Source organism: Ranitomeya variabilis, chromosome 4 (genome assembly GCF_051348905.1).
Source record: "Ranitomeya variabilis isolate aRanVar5 chromosome 4, aRanVar5.hap1, whole genome shotgun sequence".
In the NCBI taxonomy this organism is placed as follows: domain Eukaryota; kingdom Metazoa; phylum Chordata; class Amphibia; order Anura; family Dendrobatidae; genus Ranitomeya; species Ranitomeya variabilis.
Genome location: NC_135235.1, coordinates 112,341,148 through 112,362,266, shown reverse-complemented (window position 1 = coordinate 112,362,266; position 21,119 = coordinate 112,341,148). Strand labels below are relative to the sequence as shown.

General features: G+C 42.2%; 2 protein-coding genes across 2 annotated transcripts in view; one reads left to right on the top strand and one right to left on the bottom strand.

Annotated features, from left to right (window-relative positions):
• Positions 1-3,101: 3,101 nt before the first annotated feature.
• The window catches only part of ASCC1 (activating signal cointegrator 1 complex subunit 1), a 370,687-nt gene continuing 352,669 nt past the window's right edge, over positions 3,102-21,119 (bottom strand). Inside the window, exon 10 of the mRNA XM_077259130.1 lies at positions 3,102-3,407. Coding sequence (XP_077115245.1) covers positions 3,291-3,407 — 117 coding nt within the window. The 3' untranslated portion in view covers positions 3,102-3,290. The remainder of the gene's footprint in view (positions 3,408-21,119) is intronic.
• Positions 14,178-16,774, top strand: LOC143769991 (uncharacterized). The gene is made up of 6 exons (XM_077259128.1): positions 14,178-14,984; positions 15,074-15,148; positions 15,256-15,342; positions 15,443-15,656; positions 15,750-15,909; positions 16,021-16,774. Exons 1-6 carry the CDS (start codon positions 14,838-14,840, stop codon positions 16,757-16,759), a joined length of 1,422 nt encoding a protein of 473 aa, XP_077115243.1. The 5' UTR covers positions 14,178-14,837; the 3' UTR covers positions 16,760-16,774.

The following is a 21,119-nucleotide window of genomic DNA, read 5'->3' as shown; positions in this document are numbered from 1 at the left end:
TGATACCATATTATTACACAACTTATCCAAAACTCTATGGAATTTCCATAATTGGAACATTATTTTTTAAAGAGTTTTCTCCATTATGTAGAATGGTGGCAGATTTCTGAAGTACAGTATGTCATCACATTCTGATCACTGGGCATCTAACTTGTGCTAAACCAGCAATACAGTACTTACATTCTAAGGATTGCGATGGTCCATGAAGTCATGAATGGTGGATGAATGGAGCAGCAGTCAAATATGTGCACTGCCACACATTGTAATGGGGATATGAGTGCCCTTTTCTGCCAGTTGGTGCAGGTGCCAGCTGTTGGCACTTCACTGATAAATTCAGCAGATAGGTGATAACTTGTTTTAACTAGACAATTCCTTTAACTTGAAATTGAAAGAGCCCCTATAGTTGAACAGTTAAGGTTCCACATTATAGACTCTTATGTACAATTCAGCGCCTGGTTCGCAGACTATTTCTCCCTCTGAATATTCTGGCATGTCGGTACATTATTTCAATGAGAACTGTGTAATTGTGCTTTTTTCCTGTAGTAATGCAATAAACAATATGCAAATTTGTCAGGTTAATCCAAAGATACCAGCTGATTGCTGAAGGCCACGACGAGTGGAAACCCTGTGATCACTTTATGATGTTGAGGTTTCAAACATAGACCTCCTTGTTAGAATGGATGATTACAAAGTGTTCCCCTTTTGGGACCTCCAGCGATCTGTCATAATCTGTAAGATAATCCGGCAGTAAAGGTACCGTTAAACTAAACGACTTACCAACGATCACGACCAGCGATACGACCTGGCCGTGATCGTTGGTAAGTCGTTGTGTGGTCGCTGGGGAGCTGTCACAGCTCTCTCCAGCGACCAACGATCAGGGGAACGACTTCGGCATCGTTGAAACTGTCTTCAACGATGCCGAAGTCCCCCTGCAGCACCCGGGTAACCAGGGTAAACATCGGGTTACTAAGTGCAGGGCCGCACTTAGTAACCCGATATTTACCCTGGCTACCATTGTAAAAGTAAAAAAAAAACACTACATACTCACATTCTGATGTCTGTCACGTCCCCCGCCGGCATCCACAGGGTTAAAACTGCTTTCGGCAGGAGCGCTTGCTAATGCTGCGCTGCTGCCGAGAGCTTCCCTGCACTGAATGTGTCAGCGGCGCGCCGGCAGTAACAGCGGTGACGTCACCGCTGTGCTCTGCTTTACGACCGACGCTTTACGGCCGGCGCTGACATAGTCAGTGCAGGAAGCTCTCGGCAGCAGCGCAGCATTAGCAAGCGCTCCTGCCGAAAGCAGTTTTAACCCTGTGGATGCCGGGGGACGTGTCAGACATCAGAATGTGAGTATATAGTGTTTTTTTTTTAACTTTTACAATGGTAACCAGGGTAAATATCGGGTTACTAAGCGCGGCCCTGCGCTTAGTAACCCGATGTTTACCCTGGTTACAAGTGAACACATCGCTGGATCGGCGTCACACACACCGATCCAGCGATGACAGCGGGTGATCCACGACGAAATAAAGTTCTGGACTTCTAGCTCCGACCAGCGATATCACAGCGGGATCCTGATCGCTGCTGCGTGTCAAACACAATGAGATCGCTATCCAGGACGCTGCAACGTCACGGATCGCTGTCGTTCTCGTTGGAAAGTTGCTGAGTGTGACGGTACCTTAAGTGTTCAATCACCCTAGATCTCCACCACGGAAGCAGTGAGGCATTATACAATGACCTTTACAATTCAATGGGTCGATCTGCTTAATGCAAAAGAAAACAGGTTCTCCAGAGGGAAAGCAATCTTTTCAGATTCTATTCAATTAAGCGATGAGAAAGTAAACAGTAATTAAGTCAAAATTGCCTAATGGGGTGCACAAATATATTTGTACCTGTACATACCTGTTTTCTGTTTGGAAGGGATGATCAGTCTTTTGTTAATTGTAATTTTATGTCATGGGATTAAAGCTCCTGTTCACCCAATCTAGCAGGAGCAGGTAAGGTCCCTCAACTGTTAGGTCCACACCTGCAGAGAAGTTTTGGGAGAAGACAGAAGTGGTTTATTACCGCTTCTGTCATTTTTTTTGCTAGCTACTTAAAGAGGTTGTCCATAACTTTTTCATTGAGGACCTATCCTTAGGATACAAATGGAGAAAAAGGACTAGCACATCCAAGCTAGTGTGAACAGGTGCCAACCAAAAAACATATAACTATGAGTAACTATAAGGTTGCACCATGAATTACGGTACTAACAATGTAACTCAAGAACACTGAAACTGCATTACTGCCATAAAAATTTGAAAAAAGCTATATAATGTACAGTATATATGAAATATTAATCTGCAAAATTGCTATAAAAATTAAAGTAAAAAAGAAGGTACTTAGCGCATAGAATGGCCAATATACAGTATGTGAGACCAACAGCTAACGTCAAGGTGTTTTTCATTGTTGGGTCCTTGTCCTTATATGTCACCTCTCCTTGGCAAAAAAAACTCAATTTGGAATAGGTCATCAATGTCTGATTGGTCATGGTTCAACACCCGACACCTCTGTTAAATCAGGGTACTGCACATTTGCCTCCTATTGATATGAACAGGAGATGGATATACAATTTCCTGCCATGGTCACTACCAGAAAGTGAAGCCGCTCCGGCTGGCGGCATCCTAAGATGAGGTCATCAATGAAAAAGTAGAGGACAACCTCTTTAACACTCAATGAGCGTCATGTAGTGAACAGAAGCATCAGCAGTGCCAGTATTTCTATAGGACCTGGCAATCACATGATCACAAGGTGCTTGCGCAGCATAGCAGTCATGCTGGGTCCTAGCACATGCATATCAATTCTAGCAGTGATGAGTGTTAAAAATGTAGGAAAAATAAATAATAAAGGGAAAAGAATGTTTCCTGAGATTTTTTATGAATAAAAAATACAAAATAAAAATTGGCTGATAATGTGTCAAACATCAAAGTGAATAGGTTGAGCTAGACTTATTAAGTTGAAAGAGGAATTATATTGCTCATTGGTATGATGAAAAGAGACATCATTTAAAAGAATATTTTCAATATACACCACACACTGATGTTCATTAAAAGTGAACCAAACCATGAGTGTTCAACGTTGTCTTTAATTGAAATCCACACAGTCAATAATTGTTCTAAACTTGTAACAAGGTTGGAATTATTACAATGATAAGTCTTCAATTCAGTCTGGCAAGATTCAACCCTGTAAACCATATTTACCACCTAATCCCCTGGAATGCTGAGAATTTTGGGAGTTACTGATAGGCGGGTGCCTCAGGAGATTTGGACTTGTCCAGCTGATGAGTAGTAACCGGAGCTATCGGCAGAGAACCTCTGGGAAAGGTGAACAGCGTCCAGGTTGATTTCTCCAAAACAGAACTTGTCAAAAAACTGCAAATTGAAAACAGTTCATATAAATGATTGCTGCATTTGGAATCTAGAAAAAGTTCAACATTTCTATTTATCTCATTATTTTTCATATGATGCTCGTGTCAAATCTGCTTTCCATCCAATAATGCTCTTGTAGACACTCAGCATTCAGCATGACGACTCCCCAGAGGACTTATTTTATGTCTGTACTCATTCAAAATTCACTTATATCAGGAACCAAACATGTAAAAACATCAGAATATCCTGCAGCGGCTTCACTGCCAGAGAGTGGGAGTCCTAGAGTAGGTTTAGCTAAGATGTCTGTTTTTTCAGCACAGCATGTAGTTCTATGTATGCCGAGAACTTTGGGAATAATATTCCTATGGGAGAATTTAGTTTCTTTAAATACTAATTGGCAATTTGCATGTTAATCGCTGTGATGCTTCCAGCTTTAATTCAGAGATGGATAACTTAGGATATGATAGTGATTCTTAATATTCACATAGATTAAAGCGAACCTGCTACCAGGTTTGTCCGATATGAGTTACGGCCACCACCTTTCAGGGCTTATCTACAGCATTCTATAATGCATACATCAGACTGCTGACAGTATCGGATAGTTTGACAACGTTAGTTTCTGTATGATTGCTTTAAAGTGAACCTTTCAGCAGGATTTTGCTACGTAAACTACAGGCATTGTCAGGTTGGTAGTGTTAAACTGATTAAAATGATACCTGGGGTGAAGAAATCCATCTTGTGGCTCTTGTGTAATCAAGGTTAGAAGTTTTCAGTTAATGAGATTCTCGTGCTTTGGGGGTGGGACTGTAGGCAGGGTTTTATCTTGGCACACTAGGTCAGAGAGACCAAGGATAGAACTGCCCACAGGCAGCCCCGAAGCACACGCAGTCTGTCTCCATGATGAGGAACATGTTTGTGCTTCGGGGCAACTTGTGGGCCTTGTCTTTCCTTGGTTTCACTGGTTTAGAGCAAGAAGATAAGACTCTGCCTACAATCAAGCCCCGGAGCATGGGCACATCAGTAACTGCAAACTTCTAAGACTGATTATACAATTACCATTAGACAGATTTCTTCACCCCAGTTATTTTAATCAGTTTAACACTGCCAACTTGACAGTGTCTGTAGTTTACTTAGCAAAATCCTGCTGACAGGTTCCCTTTAACGGGGCATTTTACTCCGGCTAAGCCTTAAGTAGATGTAGCACAGTCTATGACTACTGCCTTGGAGGTACTCTGATGTAAGGAGTACTTGACTTGTAGAAACATAAGTAAAACTGTTCTAAAATAACTGACCAGTAAGACATGTAGTTGCACATATTATGGATTGGTTCACCAGGTAAAGTGCAATTTAGTAAGGAACTTGACATCTCAGAATGATTAGCTGACTGCCATAGGTCGGGATTCACCACCCATGGGGCACCACACATTTCCAAGCAAGTAAAATGTTGAGTTATACTGTGCCATGTCATGCAGGATCAAGCAGAGCCTGTCAAGGCTGGCGGCTCTTATAGAGGTGGCAAACCTCTTTCTGTCACACTCATACACTCCAATAGTGATATGGAAATGATGTTGTGCCCCATGGAAGGTTGGGGGGGGGACTGTTTTTGTTTCAAGATTACAGAAGCTACTTATATTGTTTATATGTAATTTGAAAATTACCAAGATTTTTTTCACTACTGTGTTTTTATAGTAATTCAATTATTGTTCTACATTTACTGTAAAATCAGAAAGTATCCAGATCAAGCTCATTAGGAGGAAAGAATGCAATTATAGCACCACTCTACTATATTGTGTAGTAAATGGCTGGCTTCATTCAAACTCTAGGCAACTAACAAAATTGCTTCAGTAAGTGCAATCTGCTGGCAAACGCAATAAACAACATCAACAAGAGCAAACAGGAAACACACTGCCCTCCCGGGGTCTCTGATTCACGGTGACTACAAGCATCTTTGTGTAATTGCTTTTATTGTGAGTGATGATTTTATCCCTATTTATTACTTAATGATTTTATAGTCCCCAATAAAGATATTATTGACTTTAAATAAGATTTAGTATGTGTTTCTGTTTATAGGAGTTTATTAGAAATGAGTGAATAAATTCAAGTGGAATCGAATTCTTGAATTTTCAAAAAATCTGTATTCACAAAAAAAAGATTTTTTTCATTTGTTATAGACATCCATGACATTTTCCTGAGCTGTAAAAAGCTATACAAAGCATTAGAAATACTTATACTCACCTGATTGACCTCTTTGCTCTTCGCCATCACCCATCCAGTCCTCGTTGCATCTTCTGAATCCCGCTGCTCTTGCTGAAATCCCTGAGCTGAAACTTCCAACTCTGATGAAGCCCTGGGAAGTTCTGTGCATGTACGTACAAGGTCACGAAGCATGTCGTGATTTCATGACCTTCTGCGCACTTTCCTCATCAGAAACGGAGAGGCCAGGGAATCTCAGCAACAGCAGCAGAAATCAGAAAATGCAACGAGGACTGGATTGGTGATGGCAAGGAGCGGAGAGGTCGGAGAGGTGAGCGTTGAGGTATACACAAGTGTTTTTCAAATTTTTTACATATTACGTTTATTATGCTCTGGGCTCTAGACAGAACCCAGAGCATAAAAAGGGACAGTAAATTTACAAAGAACAACTTCTCTGCAAATAGTATTTTCTGGGAAAAAACTCAAGAATAGGCCATTTTGCCTGACTGGATTACCTCAAGTGTTTATGTATGTTTTGTGATAGGAAGACACTTCTGGGTGAATCAGTCACAATGATTATACTATACAAACAGCATCTGAAAATGATTTCATTGTAGAAAAAAATATTTACTTCAGCATAATCATTACAGATGAGGAAGAGAATTGATTCTAACCCAGTAAAATATGGGATTGGTGTCTGGGTGTTTAAAGAGGATCTGTCACCAGGTCACAAGTGACCAGTTTTTGTTCTTATTTTATTCCTGCTGCTCCCTTGAGTTTTCTGATTTTTTTTTATTGCACCATATGAATCCATAGATATGATCCTTTTCATTTATTGTAGATTTTTATGGTCTTCACTAAGGAGGCGTGGCTCACAAGGTCCTCAGGGGCGTGTCTTTAGGCTGCTCTGCATTATTATCTTGAGCACACAGCACCCTTGGTAAAAGCCATATAAAATTAGCACTCAATAAAAAATAGGTCCATATCTCTGAATCCATAATGGAATACTTAGGGAAGTAGAAGGAACGAAATAATACAAAAAATGACCACTTCTGACCTGGTTACAGGTTCTCTTTACACCCAACTTTATGGTGGATTGGTGGGGAATTGAGGACTTGTAACTCACTGAAACATTTTTTGTAAAATACATGGTAGAAATTCCCCAGCTCCCCAGAGTTTGTTGCTCTTTTCCATTTTGTGCTGTTGCTCCATTGCAGAAGTGTTCACGATTGTTCTTTTGGATAGGACTATGTGAAATTTCTGCTGGCAGTCCAACTGGGCGTTCTTCAGAGTCTACTCTGGGGCATATACTTTCAGTTTTCCTTCCTAGACACTGCTATTCACAGCTGGATAGCTGATGTAGGCTCAGTCATTGCAGAGCTGTTATTGGCAGCATATTGGAGAGATGGAAAAAAGTGCACCCCCAAAGCACACTCACCCAGTTAAAGTGTCAGCAGAAATGTCACATACTCCACTTCAAAAACAACAAATATGAATACCTCTGCAATGGAGTGACGCAGCACAAAATGGAAAAGAGCAGTGGAATCAGGGGAGCTCTTGGATTTTTTCAAGGTATATAATTTAAATTTCTTGTGCAAGTGACAGGTCCTCTTTAACAAGCGTCGATCGACTATATCGACAAATTTACAAGTTTGCTTACACAGGCTAATGACTAAAGATAGGGATTGAAATATTGCTACTATGGTACAATCAGTATCATGCTATCAGCCGCACATCTCCTGCTGACATAGGGCGATATGCTGCAGACAACATCTTTTTCGTGGGTGTAAACAATCCGACCACCCAACGAGTAAGCGTTTTCCTAAGGTGCTCACCATCATGTTTACACGGGCACACATTTGGCAATGACTGTTGGAAGGAATGCTCATTCACGGATCATTTACTCGTCTAAATAGGCCACGGTTTTTTTGATGTACTGTATGTGATTCAATCTGATTGAACTCACAATCTTGTGTGACAAAGCGTTTCACAAAAACACTAATATTAAGAAGATTTTGCATTCATGCTACATTTTATACACAACCACGTGGCGATTATTGTGGATGACCGTGTGCCTACTAAACTGTGCACAAAGAGGATACGAGGTTTTTTGGTTTTTTTTTGCATTTTATCTATCTGTCTTTATGTTAACATAGAAAGCCATGGTGTTTTTCACATGCTATTCCTGTTTAAATCAGTACAACTGAATAGCAGAGAAAATTCTGGAATAGGGCATGCTGTGTTTTAAGAAAGCCACAAAAAAAACCCTCTACGTTGTGCCTGATAGTGCAAAGGGGGGTAAATGAAATCCTGTTCACTACATCTTACTGTGGCGCTAATAAATCACACGTGACCAGATGCAGGGACCTTACAGTGTTGGCGCAGTGACATTTTGTGAGATCAGATATGCTGCTAAATCCAGATCACGGAGTACGATACCTAGAATATTTTAAGAATTCACAATCTATTAATGAAAACTAGCAGCTTAGCTTATGCCTTGTGTGAGCACTGACGACTCTTCTTCCCGCCACCAGAGTAGCACATTTTCTAAATGTCAGGCGATGACATGCACCTCTCTAGGCCGACTCTCTACGTCTTCATAAAGCCATTTATGGCTTCTCATTGGTATGTTCAGACTTTGACTATATCCATCCATTGCACTCTTAATTATAAAAACTTTCTAATTTGTAAGGCGCATATTTTCCATCTGCCAAGCCTATTTCTCTTCCTACTAAACCACATCTTTCACCAGATCTCACAATATAATGTGCATGCATTATTACGGTATATAAACCTCGTGTACCTGATGGCACTGGTGGAGTTACTTTGACAATCTATTTCAAAATGCAGAGAATGCTCACTTCAATATTAGGCATGGAAACTTTTACTAAGGATCATACAGCCATCGTGACATGGATTTTCATAGTAAGTACAACAGCTTAAAGAAATCTACAGGGTGGGCCATTTATATGGATACATTTGGGTGGGCCATTTATAAAGTTGCATTCAAAAATGTCCGACTTCAAAATGGCCACCATGGTCACCACCCATCTCGAAAAGTTTTCCCCCTCCCAATGTGCCACAAACAGGAAGTTGATATCACCAACCATTCCCATTTTATTTAGGTGTATCCATATAAATGGCCCACCCTGTATTTAATACAATGAAGTATGTATTGTGACATCTGGAGACAGATGCGCTTAAGGCATTCTGAGATAACAGAGGGAAGCCTCTCATTCATGAATTCTATTACATATGGAGGACATGGCTTGTGCATGCATTACACAATTTCTCCCACCTACGTGTGTATCCAGATCTGCTCTTCTGTGGGGGCTACTGACAACAGTCACAATCTGGAGAGCTGCTCTTCTTAGCTGTTTGCTAGAACTGGTGCTGATGCACTAAGCTAACAGACACACATCATAGAGACATGGCTCCCGTATCACAGGCTGGGACTACCTGAAGTAGGGGAAGAGACCATGATTCCAGCAATGTGTCACTTACTGGGTTGTTTGCTATAGATTTGATAACATCACTGTTTTATCAGCAGCAGATTATCCTCGGAGGACCAGTAAACCTGCTGTCATGTATTCCTCCATATTCTGTATAACGCCGCCCCCACCACTGATTGGAAGCTTTATGACTATGCACAATCTACACATAAAGCTGTCATCAGTGCTGTGGGTGGAGTTATACAGAGCTCAGCATTCAGAGCACTGCTAGATCTGCAGCAAATAAAACAGGGATTTTATCAAAACTGCAGCAAGCAGCTCAGTAAATGACATATTACTGGAATCAGGGTCTCTGCCCCTAAATAATACTGCTCTCAGATGGGGTAGACAAAAAACCGGTGACAGATTTCCTTTAAATCCCCTAATGTAAAATGTGATCTGCTACATTGATTCAGGTGTGTATTATTGACAAGTTGTATCTACGATGCTAATAGACTTATGTGATTAATATTTTGTCTAGTGTCTGTTTAGAATATTTGTCCGTGTGCAATAACACATCCGTATGAGGCTGTTTTCCTAATGATGGACATTTTGAATCGGAAGACGTTTGAGCAGGCTCAAATATGTTTTTTGGGGAATGTTCTTTACTGTACGATGTCCACTGGCTTATGGTGAAAATAATACACAGCATAATGTTTTGGTTTAACTATGAAATATGGAAGCAAATCTCTCACAGCTTAAAGCGTATCTTAATCATACTCCGCAGGGAAAGCTTTGTATTTCCTTCCTGTTGTAATTTTACGTTTTGTCAAAAGCAACAGCAGGATGGATCTGAAAACACAATAGTCAAAACATATCGTTTGTATTCAATCTGCCATAGATGTGAAATAGAACAAATATCCCGAATTGCTTAAAGCCTTAAATAGACACAATAGCCAGCAATAGGAGCGAAGTCACATGGAGCTGGAGAAAGACAACGTCGGAAATAATAGGCTGTGTTATAAAATAGCAGCAGAAAATTATAGCTAAAATACAGGTAAAAAAATCTATTAATTGGAAATACTTAGGTTCAGGTTCATATAGTTAAGCTGAAATGATTAGATTTAAAATTTAAGATTTTTCTCAGAAGAGGCAATTTGCATATTTAATTTCCCAGAGGAGCATTGCACGGCGAATAAGCCTCCTTACCTTGACAAGCCAGCTGGTATGTCACTCTCCATAAGGAGAAACGTTACCCCTTAGACCCCAGTCCAGAGCCTCTCACCTAGCCAAATCCGTTCTCATGCTTCGCACTGACGAGGGCCAACAGCCCGAAACACCGTGTCTGAGAATTGAGATACTGATTTGGCTTTTATCCTAAGTCATATTGCACGACTCGTTAAAGGGTTGATTGTGACTTGTAGGATCGCTACTTCCAACAGGTGGCGCTATAGAGTTAAGACCTCTTTTTCTCAGAAGAGGCAATTTGCATATATAGATTTAAAATGAAATTTACGTGGGAGACCATTTTCCCTTTTTTTGTGCGTCTGTTGGGGAACTTTATTTAAAACGAGTATATTACATCTGGGGTATCTTAGAATACTCTCGACATTATTTTACTACCTGTTTGGACCAGAGAACCAATAAACAATATAAGGTTTTGTTCACATTGCTGCTTTTTATTTTCAGTCAAGGCACCGGTATTTGGTATTTCTGATGGCTTTTAGTTTAGCATTACCTGCAGCCATATTCTTGTTTTCCCCATTACAATGGATGGGGTACATCAGAACGTATTAGGATTTATCTGGAAACAGATCCCTATGAACTGAAGCCATGATGCTATTGTGAACAAAACCTACATGATACTTGGTTTATGATTTTTATATTTAAATGTTTGCAAACTTGAAATATAACAGGCAGGAAGATAATGGTTCGGATGTGTATATACAGTAGTGATCAAAATAATAGTAGTCAATATGACTAACTGTTTTTGGTATAAATTATATTACCACACGTCAAACAATTTACCAGTTGGTGCAGTAGATTCTAAGAAGACCAGCAGACTCCGCATTCATGATCTGCAGGTTTTTGAGTCTGTGTATTCGAGTAATTAATTGAAAGGGAGTGTGTTCAAAATAATAGCAGTGTGGAGTTCAATTAGTGAGGTCATTCTTTCTGTGAGAAACAGGTGTGATTCGGGTGGCCTTTGAAGCCAGGACACATACATGCATTTCTCCTTCAAAACCTAAGAAATATGGGTCGTTCAAGACATTGTTCAGGAGAACAGAGTACTTTGATTAAAAAGTTGATTGGAGAGGGTGAAACTTATAAAGAAGTGCAGACAATGATAGGTTGTTCCGATAAAATGATCTCCAATGCTTTACAATGGAAAACCAAACCAGAGAGACGTGATAGAAAATGGAAGACGACCACCCGAATGGATGGAAGAATAACCAGAATGGCAAAGGCCATAATCAGCTCCAGGATGATCAAAGACAGTCTCAAGTTACCTGTGAGGACTGTGACAGTTAGGGTACTGTCACACTCTGCAACTTTCCAACGATCACGACCAGCGATACGACCTGGCCGTGATCGTTGGAAAGTCGTTGTGTGGTCGCTGGAGAGCTGTCCACAGACCGCTCTCCAGCGACCAACAATGCCGAAGGCCCCGGGTAACCAGGGTAAACATCGGGTTACTAAGCGCAGGGCCGCGCTTAGTAACCCGATGTTTACCCTGGTTACCATCGTAAAAGTAAAAAAAACAAAAACGTACATACTCACATTCCGGTGTCCGTCAGGTCCCTTGCAGTCTGCTTCCCGCTCTGACTGAGTGCCGCCGTAAAGTGAAAGCAGATCACAGCGGTGACGTCACCGCTGTGCTCTGCTCTTACATTCCGGCCGGCAGTCATTCAGAGTGGGAAGCAGACTGCAAGGGACCTGACAGACACCGGAATGTGAGTATGTACGTTTTTTTTTTTTTACTTTTACGATGGTAACCAGGGTAAACATCGGGTTACTAAGCGCAGCCCTGCGCTTAGTAACCCGATGTTTATCCTGGTTACAAGCGAACGCATCGTTGGATCGGTGTCACACACACCGATCCAACGATGACAGCGGGAGATCCAGCGACGAAAGAAAGTTCCAAACGATCTGCTACGACGTACGATTCTCAGCAGGGTCCCTGATCGCTGCTGCGTGTCAGACACAGCGATATCGTATGGATATCGCTGGAACGTCATGGATCGTACCGTCATAGCGACAAAAGTGCCACTGTGTGACAGTACCCTTAGAAGACGCCTGTGTGATGCTAATCTCTTAGGCTACTTTCACACTAGCGTTAACTGCATTACGTTTCAAAACGTCTTTTTTCAGAAAAAACGCATCCAGCAAAACTTTTTGCTGGATGCGTTTTTTTCCCATAGACTTGTATTGGCGACGTATGGCGACGGATTGGCATACGTCGTGTACGTTTTACGACGGATGCGTCGAAATTTGGCGACACGTCGTCTCAAAAAAACGTAGATTGTAACGTTTTTTGTCTCCGCCTAAAAAACGTGTCGCGACGCATCCTGCGGCATACGTCGTTGGCTGCAATGGAAGCCTATGAGCGACGGATGCGTCGGGACACGTCGTACGACGCAATGCAGCGCTGCAATACGTTTTTTTTACACTGAGCATGCTCAGAAGAAGTATTTTGTTGCCAATTGGTCAGACACCCCCAAATCTATATAAACCTGGCCTGGGCCTTGAACCCCACATATGCCAGCAAGACACAGAGAAGCAAAGAAGCCTGCCAGCAAGAGCCAGCCTGCCACAAGACCCCAGCCAAGCACAAGACCCCAGCCAGCCTGTCACAAGACTGCAGCCAGCCTGCCACAAGACTCCAGCCATCCTGCCACAAGACTCCAGCCATCCTGCCACAAGACTCCAGACATCCTGCTACAAGACTCCAGCCACCATAGCCAGTGTGAGTATTGCAATTTTAGTGTGCATCTGTGTGCCTGTGCATTTCTGTGTGTATGAGGTACTACTGACTACAGCAAGAGCTTAAAACCTGAAGAGAACCTGAGGCCTGCCATCGTCCTGCACCAGCCAGTGCCATGCTAGAGTCCAGATCCACCATGATGCCAGCCACTGTGAAGACCTGCTGCTTCAGCCAAAGGATTGTCAGCCTTTTGTATGTGTGTGTGTGTATGCGTCTTCTGATTGGTTTCACCTTTCTGCCTTTGTTGTACATATGTGTATTTGCATAAAGCTATGTGCGTGCATGTGTATGTGTGCATTTTTGGACGGCTGTGTGCTTTTGTACCATGTGCCTGCACCATATTATGCCTTTGCCAATTTTATGCCTGTTCATGTGGGAGGGTATGTGTCCATGTGCAGGATTGCATCAGGATGTGGTCAGGATTTTCCATCAGTATTTGTACGCCAAAACCAGGAGTGGGTGATAAAAGCAAAAGTGTGCCTGTTTTCGTATTATACTTTACCTAATTTTTACACTCCTGGTTTTGGCTTACAAATACTGATGGGAAATCCTGCCCAAATTCTGATGCGATCCTGAATGTGGACACATACCATGCATGTTTTTTGGGTACGTCTTGTTGATGGCATGTGCATTTGTCCATGCTGTATAATTGGTTATTTGCCTTTTTCTGATGTATTGACTGTATAGTGGTCTGTGCAGCATGTGGTTTAAATTTTTTTTTTTTTTTTTTTTTTTTTTTTTAAATCTGATGTGTTTTTTAAAAAAGTCTAGCGGTGTGCAGCTTGTGGTTTGAATGTGTGAGTGTGGGGTTTTTCTATTTAATAAAAGTGTTGAATTTTTTTTTATTACAGTTATAACCATTTGCAGTTGAAGTACTTGTATTTAAAATAAAGAGCATGTCAGCTCCTTGTGATTTTTAAAAAAAAAAGTGCAAAAAAAAAATTATAATAAAATGTTTATTAAAAAAATGTCCGTAGTATTATTTCATAAAGGTAAATTTAAAACTGGTGTATGTACCAATGGTTACACATGCAATACAGGGTTGGTTGAGGGCTCATTTTTTTTAATAAAGGTTAACCTGTAAAGTATTTTTTTTTTTTTTTTTGGGGGGGGAGAGGTTATTTATTTTAAATAAAATGTGTCAAATATATTTTTTCATGGTGTTAACATTAAAAAATTTTGTTTTTTGGGACATGGAAATGAATGGTATAACGTGCAACTTTTTGGGGGGGTTTTGGTGTTCACCTGTATGAACATTTCTGACATCATTTTAGTAGGGTGTTTATCATTGAACATTACCTAGTTCAGGGGGTGGTCTAACTATAGATCCATTATACATATAACAGATAAACCAGGACCGCAGCCGCTGCCCACCAGGACACAGCCGCTGCCCACCAGGACCACAGCTAAAGAGCTAGAAGTAAGTTTTGAAGACCCCAATCTGCTACTTCAATGTGTCGAGCAGATTGCAAGTGTGTCTTTAACTTACAGAACCACCAGGACACAGCCGCTGCCCACCAGGACACAGCCGCTGCCCACCAGGACACAGCCACTGCCCACCAGGACACAGCCGCTGCCCACCAGGACCACAGCTAAAGAGCTAGAAGTAAGTTTTGAAGACCCCAATCTGCTACTTCAATGTGTCGAGCAGATTGCAAGTGTGTCTTTAACTTACAGAACCACCAGGACACAGCCGCTGCCCACCAGGACACAGCCGCTGCCCACCAGGACACAGCCACTGCCCACCAGGACACAGCCGCTGCCCACCAGGACCACAGCTAAAGAGCTAGAAGTAAGTTTTGAAGACCCCAATCTGCTACTTCAATGTGTCGAGCAGATTGCAAGTGTGTCTTTAACTTACAGAACCACCAGGACACAGCCGCTGCCCACCAGGACACAGCCACTGCCCACCAGGACCACAAAACGATGTCCTCTTCTGACAGCCCTCCTCCACAGCAACAGCGTGTATCGGTAAGTTAACACAAATTTTTTTTTTTTTTTTAAATTTCTTTAAATTAAATTTTTATGGATAACTACATGCATACATTATGTTTCAACAGGAAGCTGAATCAGATGAGGAGCTGTCAGAAGGGGGCGAGACGGGTGGAGAGATGCAAGTGGAGGAGGAACCAAGTGTAAGTAGTGGTGAAACAGTTGCTTCGCACATCACACTGCACCATACACAAAACAGATTACTAAACACCTGCCTACCTTAACTGAGAATTTGTTTCCTTCATTTCAGGCTGCTGCTGCTGCTCCTGCTGCTGCCGCTGAAGGCTCTCCCAGACAGTCCCAGAGTCGGCGGACTCGTCGCCACGGTCGGCCATCAGTGAGTTTTTTTTTTGGGGGGGAGGGGGATTCTATTGGTACTTTAGTATTTCAGTGTACTAATTTGTTTGTTTTCCTTTTTTTTTTTTTTTTTGACACAGGCTTCACAGCGTGCTCCCGCAGAAGAGGAGGATGATGATGATGACATTGACATCGATTGTCTCATCGAGGAGGTTCGCGAGCGGGAGCCGCTGTGGAACATGGCTGACCGCAGGCATGCTGATACCGGTGTCACCCGTCGGCTCTGGGACGAAGTGTGTCGCAACCTGTTTCCAAGGCGGGAGAGCCTTCATCCTCAGCAGCAGAGCAAACTAGGTAAGTATTCACTTTCCAGTGATGTTTTGAGCTGACTGTAATGTATTGCATTTACCAATTTTTGGTTTTTTCTTTTGATTCTTGTCTTCACAGTTGGAAAGATTAGGAAGCGGTGGCGGTCACTGAGGGATCGCTTTAAGAGGGAATTCAATGATGAGATGAAGGCCCCGAGTGGCTCTGCAGGAAGGAAGAGGAGCAAATATAAATATGGCCAGGCCCTCTCCTTCCTGAGGCGAACAATGCTAAGCAGAGTGTAAGTATTCTACAGCCCACTAATAACCATGTTAACCTGTCTACTTAGTTTGCTTTCAGTCAGGGCTTTTTCATTCCAATGTATTAATTTCATTTGTTTTTTCTTTCACAGCACCTTCTCCAGCCACCGGGCGCCTGCATCTTCCTCTGCGCCCTCTGGAGCGATCCCTCCTGAGTCCGCCACTGAGGGCCACGTCGGTAGGCCCCACACCTCTGTCCCCTCCTCTGACCCCTCTGTCCTCTCCTCTGACCCCTCTGTCCCCTCCACTTCATCCGCCCCAAGCAGTGGAGCATTATTGCAGGCTTCATTGCTCGCATCTGATGCTGAACAGTTAGCGTTCCCTTTACCCCACCCCTCTGATCCTGCCACCTCGACACCACCATTAGGTTCGTGGCGGCAGCGCCAGAGGGGTCAGGAAAGGAGCTATGCTCCTGAGTTCTTACACCTGAATGCATCCTTCCAAGGCTCTTTCAAAATTTTGGGAGAGCAAGTGACTGCTGGTTTCAACATGGTGCAATCACGCATCAGTGAAACAAGCCAGGAAACCAGCAGTCGCTTGGATAGGCTGCATTCAGCTGTAAGTCCCGATCCGGCCAACCTTTTTTTCCAATCCATGCTCATGAGCATGGAGAAGCTTTCTTTTGAGCAACAGATGCGGGTAATGAATACCTGCCATAATGCTGCACTGCAGGCCATTAATGAATCGACCCACACACCTCACCGCACCTCCACTCCAATTCCACACCAGGCCCCATTTCCACACCATACCCCCCATTACCAAACCCAGCCCCAATACCCACACCAGCAGCATTACCAAACCCAGCTCCAATCCCCACACCAGCACCATTAACAAACCCCACGCCACTCCCACTACCCTACCCAGTCACAATACCCGACCCAGTCCCCACAACAATCCCGGCCCCTAGACCAAATTACTTCCCCAATGTTTTCCTTACTGAACTTTTCTCTTCCACCTACCCCAACACCACCCCCCTCTGGTCAGCCTCTTGGTTTAACCCCCACTTCCACTGCACCCCAAACAAGTAGGGTTTCCCCACCTATCGACGTGGTCCAACCTTCCGGCACATCCTCCTCTCATATCTCCACCCAACACTTTGAAAATTTGTAAAGTGTGTAAATAAGATTCTAAAAAATGTTCTAATTTTTCTATAAAAATGTTGGAAAATATATATATATTTTTTTTGCAAAACAAAAAAAAAAAAAAAAAAAAAGAGTTAAAATAAAATTCGGATTACAATTCTACTCTTTGTGTGTGTGTGGATTTATTAAGGTAATATAATAAAAAAAGGTTTAATAAAAACAAACACCAGACATGTAAAGGGTATAACATAATGGTTTTACTAGCAAGAAAACCACGCTTTTGGGCCTTTTTTTTTGGGGGGGGGGCAGAAACACTTTTTTTACATAACCAAAACACATGGGAAACAGGTTACACATGGGAAACAGGTTACACAATCATGTCTTGCCACGGGATCCGCCCGACAGGTGAGACAAAATAATCGGCAAACTGGTCCCTCATCCTTGTAACTGAACTTGTAGAGCGAACCGAGCTGCTGCGGTAGTCCCACAAGGTGGTCTCCAACTCTTCATCATCCAAAGAAACGGGCTCCTTTGACAGGACAAAGTTGTGGAGCACCACACAGGCTTTAACTACCTCGTCTATAGTTGTTGTTTTCAGCTTGATAGCCGTCAGCAGAACTCGCCACTTCGCCGTCAATATGCCAAAGGAACACTCCACTACTCTTCGTGCTCTAGTAAGCCGGTAATTAAAGACCCGCTTGGTATGGTTTAAGTTCCGGCTACTGTACGGTTTCAGTAGGTGCAGCGACAGTTGAAAGGCTTCATCACCTACAAAGACATATTCCAGGGCTGGGTCATTTGTTCCTGGCAGTGGTCTGGCTGGCGGGAAATCGTAGCTCTCTCCATAAAGGCAACGACCCATCGGAGAGTTTTTAAACACTTGCGAATCGTTGGACCGTCCATACGCTCCAATGTCCACGGCAAGGAACCTGCAGTTGGCGTCTGCAATAGCCATAAGGACGATGGAGAAATACTTCTTATAATTATAATACTCCGATCCTGTTCCTGCCGGTTTCGCAATCCTTATGTGTTTCCCGTCAACTGCACCCACACAATTAGGGAAATTGCAAATTTGCTGAAACTCTTCAGCACTTCGCAACCAGATTTCCATGGATGGTTGGGGGATATACTCTGGTTGCAAAGTGGTCCAAACAGCCCGACATGTGTCCTTCACTATTCCAGAGATAGTTGAAATGCCCAGCCTGAACTGATAATGGAGCGAAGTCATAGATTCACCCGTAGCTAGGAAACTTTATAAAAAAAAAAAAAAAAAAAAATGTTAAAAATTGTTTGTCTGTGCAATTTTTTATAATATGGCACTGTTAATTTTTTTTAAAATGACAGGAGACCCAATAAAACCAGCATGAATCCGGTGTAAAAAAACAGTGGAATGTCCGCCAAGAAAACCCAAATTACATGCTGCAGAAAATAGTGCGCAATATGTCAGCGCAGTATTGTCTGCAGCATGTAATATAACATTCAAAATGACCAATGACAGGAAAAAAGCAGTTGCATGTCATCAAACCCAAAAAACCCCCCAAAAAAAAAACTGCAGAAAATGCAACGCAATATTTCAGCGCAGTATTTTCTGCAGTCTGTTATCTAACATTCAATATGAGCAATGACATTTAAATAAAGCAGTTGAATGTCCGCCAAGAAAACACAAACTACATGCTGCAGAAAATAGTGCGCAATATGTCAGCGCAGTATTGTCTGCAGCATGTAATATAACATTCAAAATGACCAATGACAGGAAAAAAGCAGTTGCATGTCATCAAACCCAAAAAAACCAAAAAAAAAAAAAACTGCAGAAAATGCAACGCAATATTTCAGCACAGTATTTTCTGCAGTCTGTTAACATTCAATATCAGCAATGACATTTAAATAAAGCAGTTGAATGTCCGCCAAGAAAACCAAAACTACATGCTGCAGAAAATAGTGCGCAATATGCCAGCGCAGTATTTTCTGCAGCATGTAATATAACATTCAATATCAGCAATGAAATAAAAAAAAGAGGCTTACCGCAGGGTCACCATCAGCCGCTCCGCCGGTGTGATGGCAAGCCTCATCCTTGTATCCTGTCTTCGGATGACATCCTCCAGTTTTGCAAGCAAAAAATCAAAATGTTCAATCCTCATCCGCACGTAGTTGTGGAATTTGTGTGGATTGTGCCGCAACTCCAGGTACAGAGTGGACTGGACACCCCGGGTCATCCGTAGTTGATTAATCGGATGAATCCACATTCGTCTTCGTCTCCGTTGCTGCAGAAGCATCCTACGCCTTTCCGCTGCCGCCTCCTTCTCCCGCACTATGATATCCAGGCGATTTGTCTCAAAGATAACGTCGGTAACCAAACTAGCAATCCTCCCAAGAACACCTTCCATCGCTGCCACAAAACTAAAACCCACAAAGATGGGCTGTAAATACAGTACTATATAGTTTTTCAAATTTTCCAGTAGCCAATCAAATTTTGGGAGCCTCCCCTTTTAAAAACGGATCCGTCGGAAAAACGGATACAACGGATGGTAAAACGGATACAACGTATGCAACGCATCCAGTATTTTCGACGGAAACGTTTAGCGGATTTGCGACGGATCCGTCGAAATGCTGGATGCGTGGCATACGTTTGTCACCGTTTTTCAATTTTTTGACGCATCCGTTTTTTCGGCAAAAAAACGGATTTGCGACGTAATGCAGTAAACGCTAGTGTGAAACTAGCCTTAGCAAGAACTCCCCGCAAAGTCCCACTGTTAAACAAACAAAAAAAAAGACATTCTGAAGTGGATACAATTTGCCAAAGAACCCAACAACTGGCCTAAAGAGAAATAAAGAAACATTTTGTGGACTGATGAAAGTAAAATTGTTCTTTTTGGGTCCAAGGGCCACAGACAGTTCGTCAGACGACTCCCAAACTCTGCATTCAGGCCACAGTACACTCTGAGGACAGTGAAGCATGGTGGTGCAAGCATCATGGTATGGGCATGTTTATCTTACTATGGCGTCGGACCTATTTACTATATACCAGGGATTATGGACCAGTTTGCATATATTAATATACTTGAAGAGGTCATGTTGCCTTACGCTGAAGAGTATATGCCCTTGAAATGGGTGTGCCATATAACACAACGACCCTAAACTCACCAGTAAACGAGCAAAATCTTTTTTCCAATACAACAAAATTTAAGTAATGGGGTGGCCAGCCCAGTCCCCTTAATCTGATAGAATACTGGCGGGGTGACATCAAAAATGTTGTTTCTGATGCAAAGCCAACAAATGCCAAAAAATTGTGGGTTGTAGTCCGAGCATCCTGGGCTGGAATAACAGGTGACAGGTGCCAGAAGTTGGTTGACTCTATGCAACGTAGATGTGAAGCAGTTCTAAAAAAAACTGTGGGTATACAACCAGATATTAGGTTAGTGATTCGCAGGAATGCTAAATCCACAAAAAATGTACATATTTTTTAGAACAGCCCAGTGTTCATTTTTTGCTATTTTCTATAAAGTACTTAAAAATTATATACATTTCTCGTTATGTTTTGAAATAGAAAACTGTGCAATGCTCCCAATATTGGAAATAAAAACTAGTATAACGATTTTGTGAGAACTCATGTTTTTGAATACACTGCTATTATTTTGAACACTACTGTAGGTGCTTTACCAGAAAAGTAATTGATGGCATAGCTCATCACTTACTGCTCAGTGGACTTCACACTGCTGGGACCCCCGCCGATTATCAAAATGAAGAAGTACCGCTGTGCATACCCTTTTATCATATGGGTCATTGGATCACATCACAACTCAGGGCTTTGGTGTGACAGTAACTTCTACACCCCCTATAGTTACACTCATAATTGTTTTTCTTTATTTTGTCATTTGTCATAGCTGCATTAACACATTCGTACATAAATACAAAACAGTAGATGTGGATTTGTTTGTTTTACTCACTTACATAGCGCCATTAATTTCATAGCGCTTTATAGACACTGTTCCCATTGGAGCTCACAATCTAAATTTCCTTATCAGTATGGTCTTTGGAATGTGGGAGGAAACCGGAGAACCTGGAGGAAACCCACACAAACACAGGGGGAACATACAAACTCCTTGCAGATG

Bases quoted from the DNA above. Each gene is read 5' to 3' on its own strand.
- LOC143769991 (XM_077259128.1), top strand. From the start codon at position 14,838: ATGTGTCGAGCAGATTGCAAGTGTGTCTTTAACTTACAGAACCACCAG. The intron at 15,657-15,749 runs GTAAGTATTCAC...TTGTCTTCACAG, and splicing joins TCAGCAGCAGAGCAAACTAG to TTGGAAAGATTAGGAAGCGG. The intron at 15,910-16,020 runs GTAAGTATTCTA...TTTCTTTCACAG, and splicing joins CGAACAATGCTAAGCAGAGT to CACCTTCTCCAGCCACCGGG.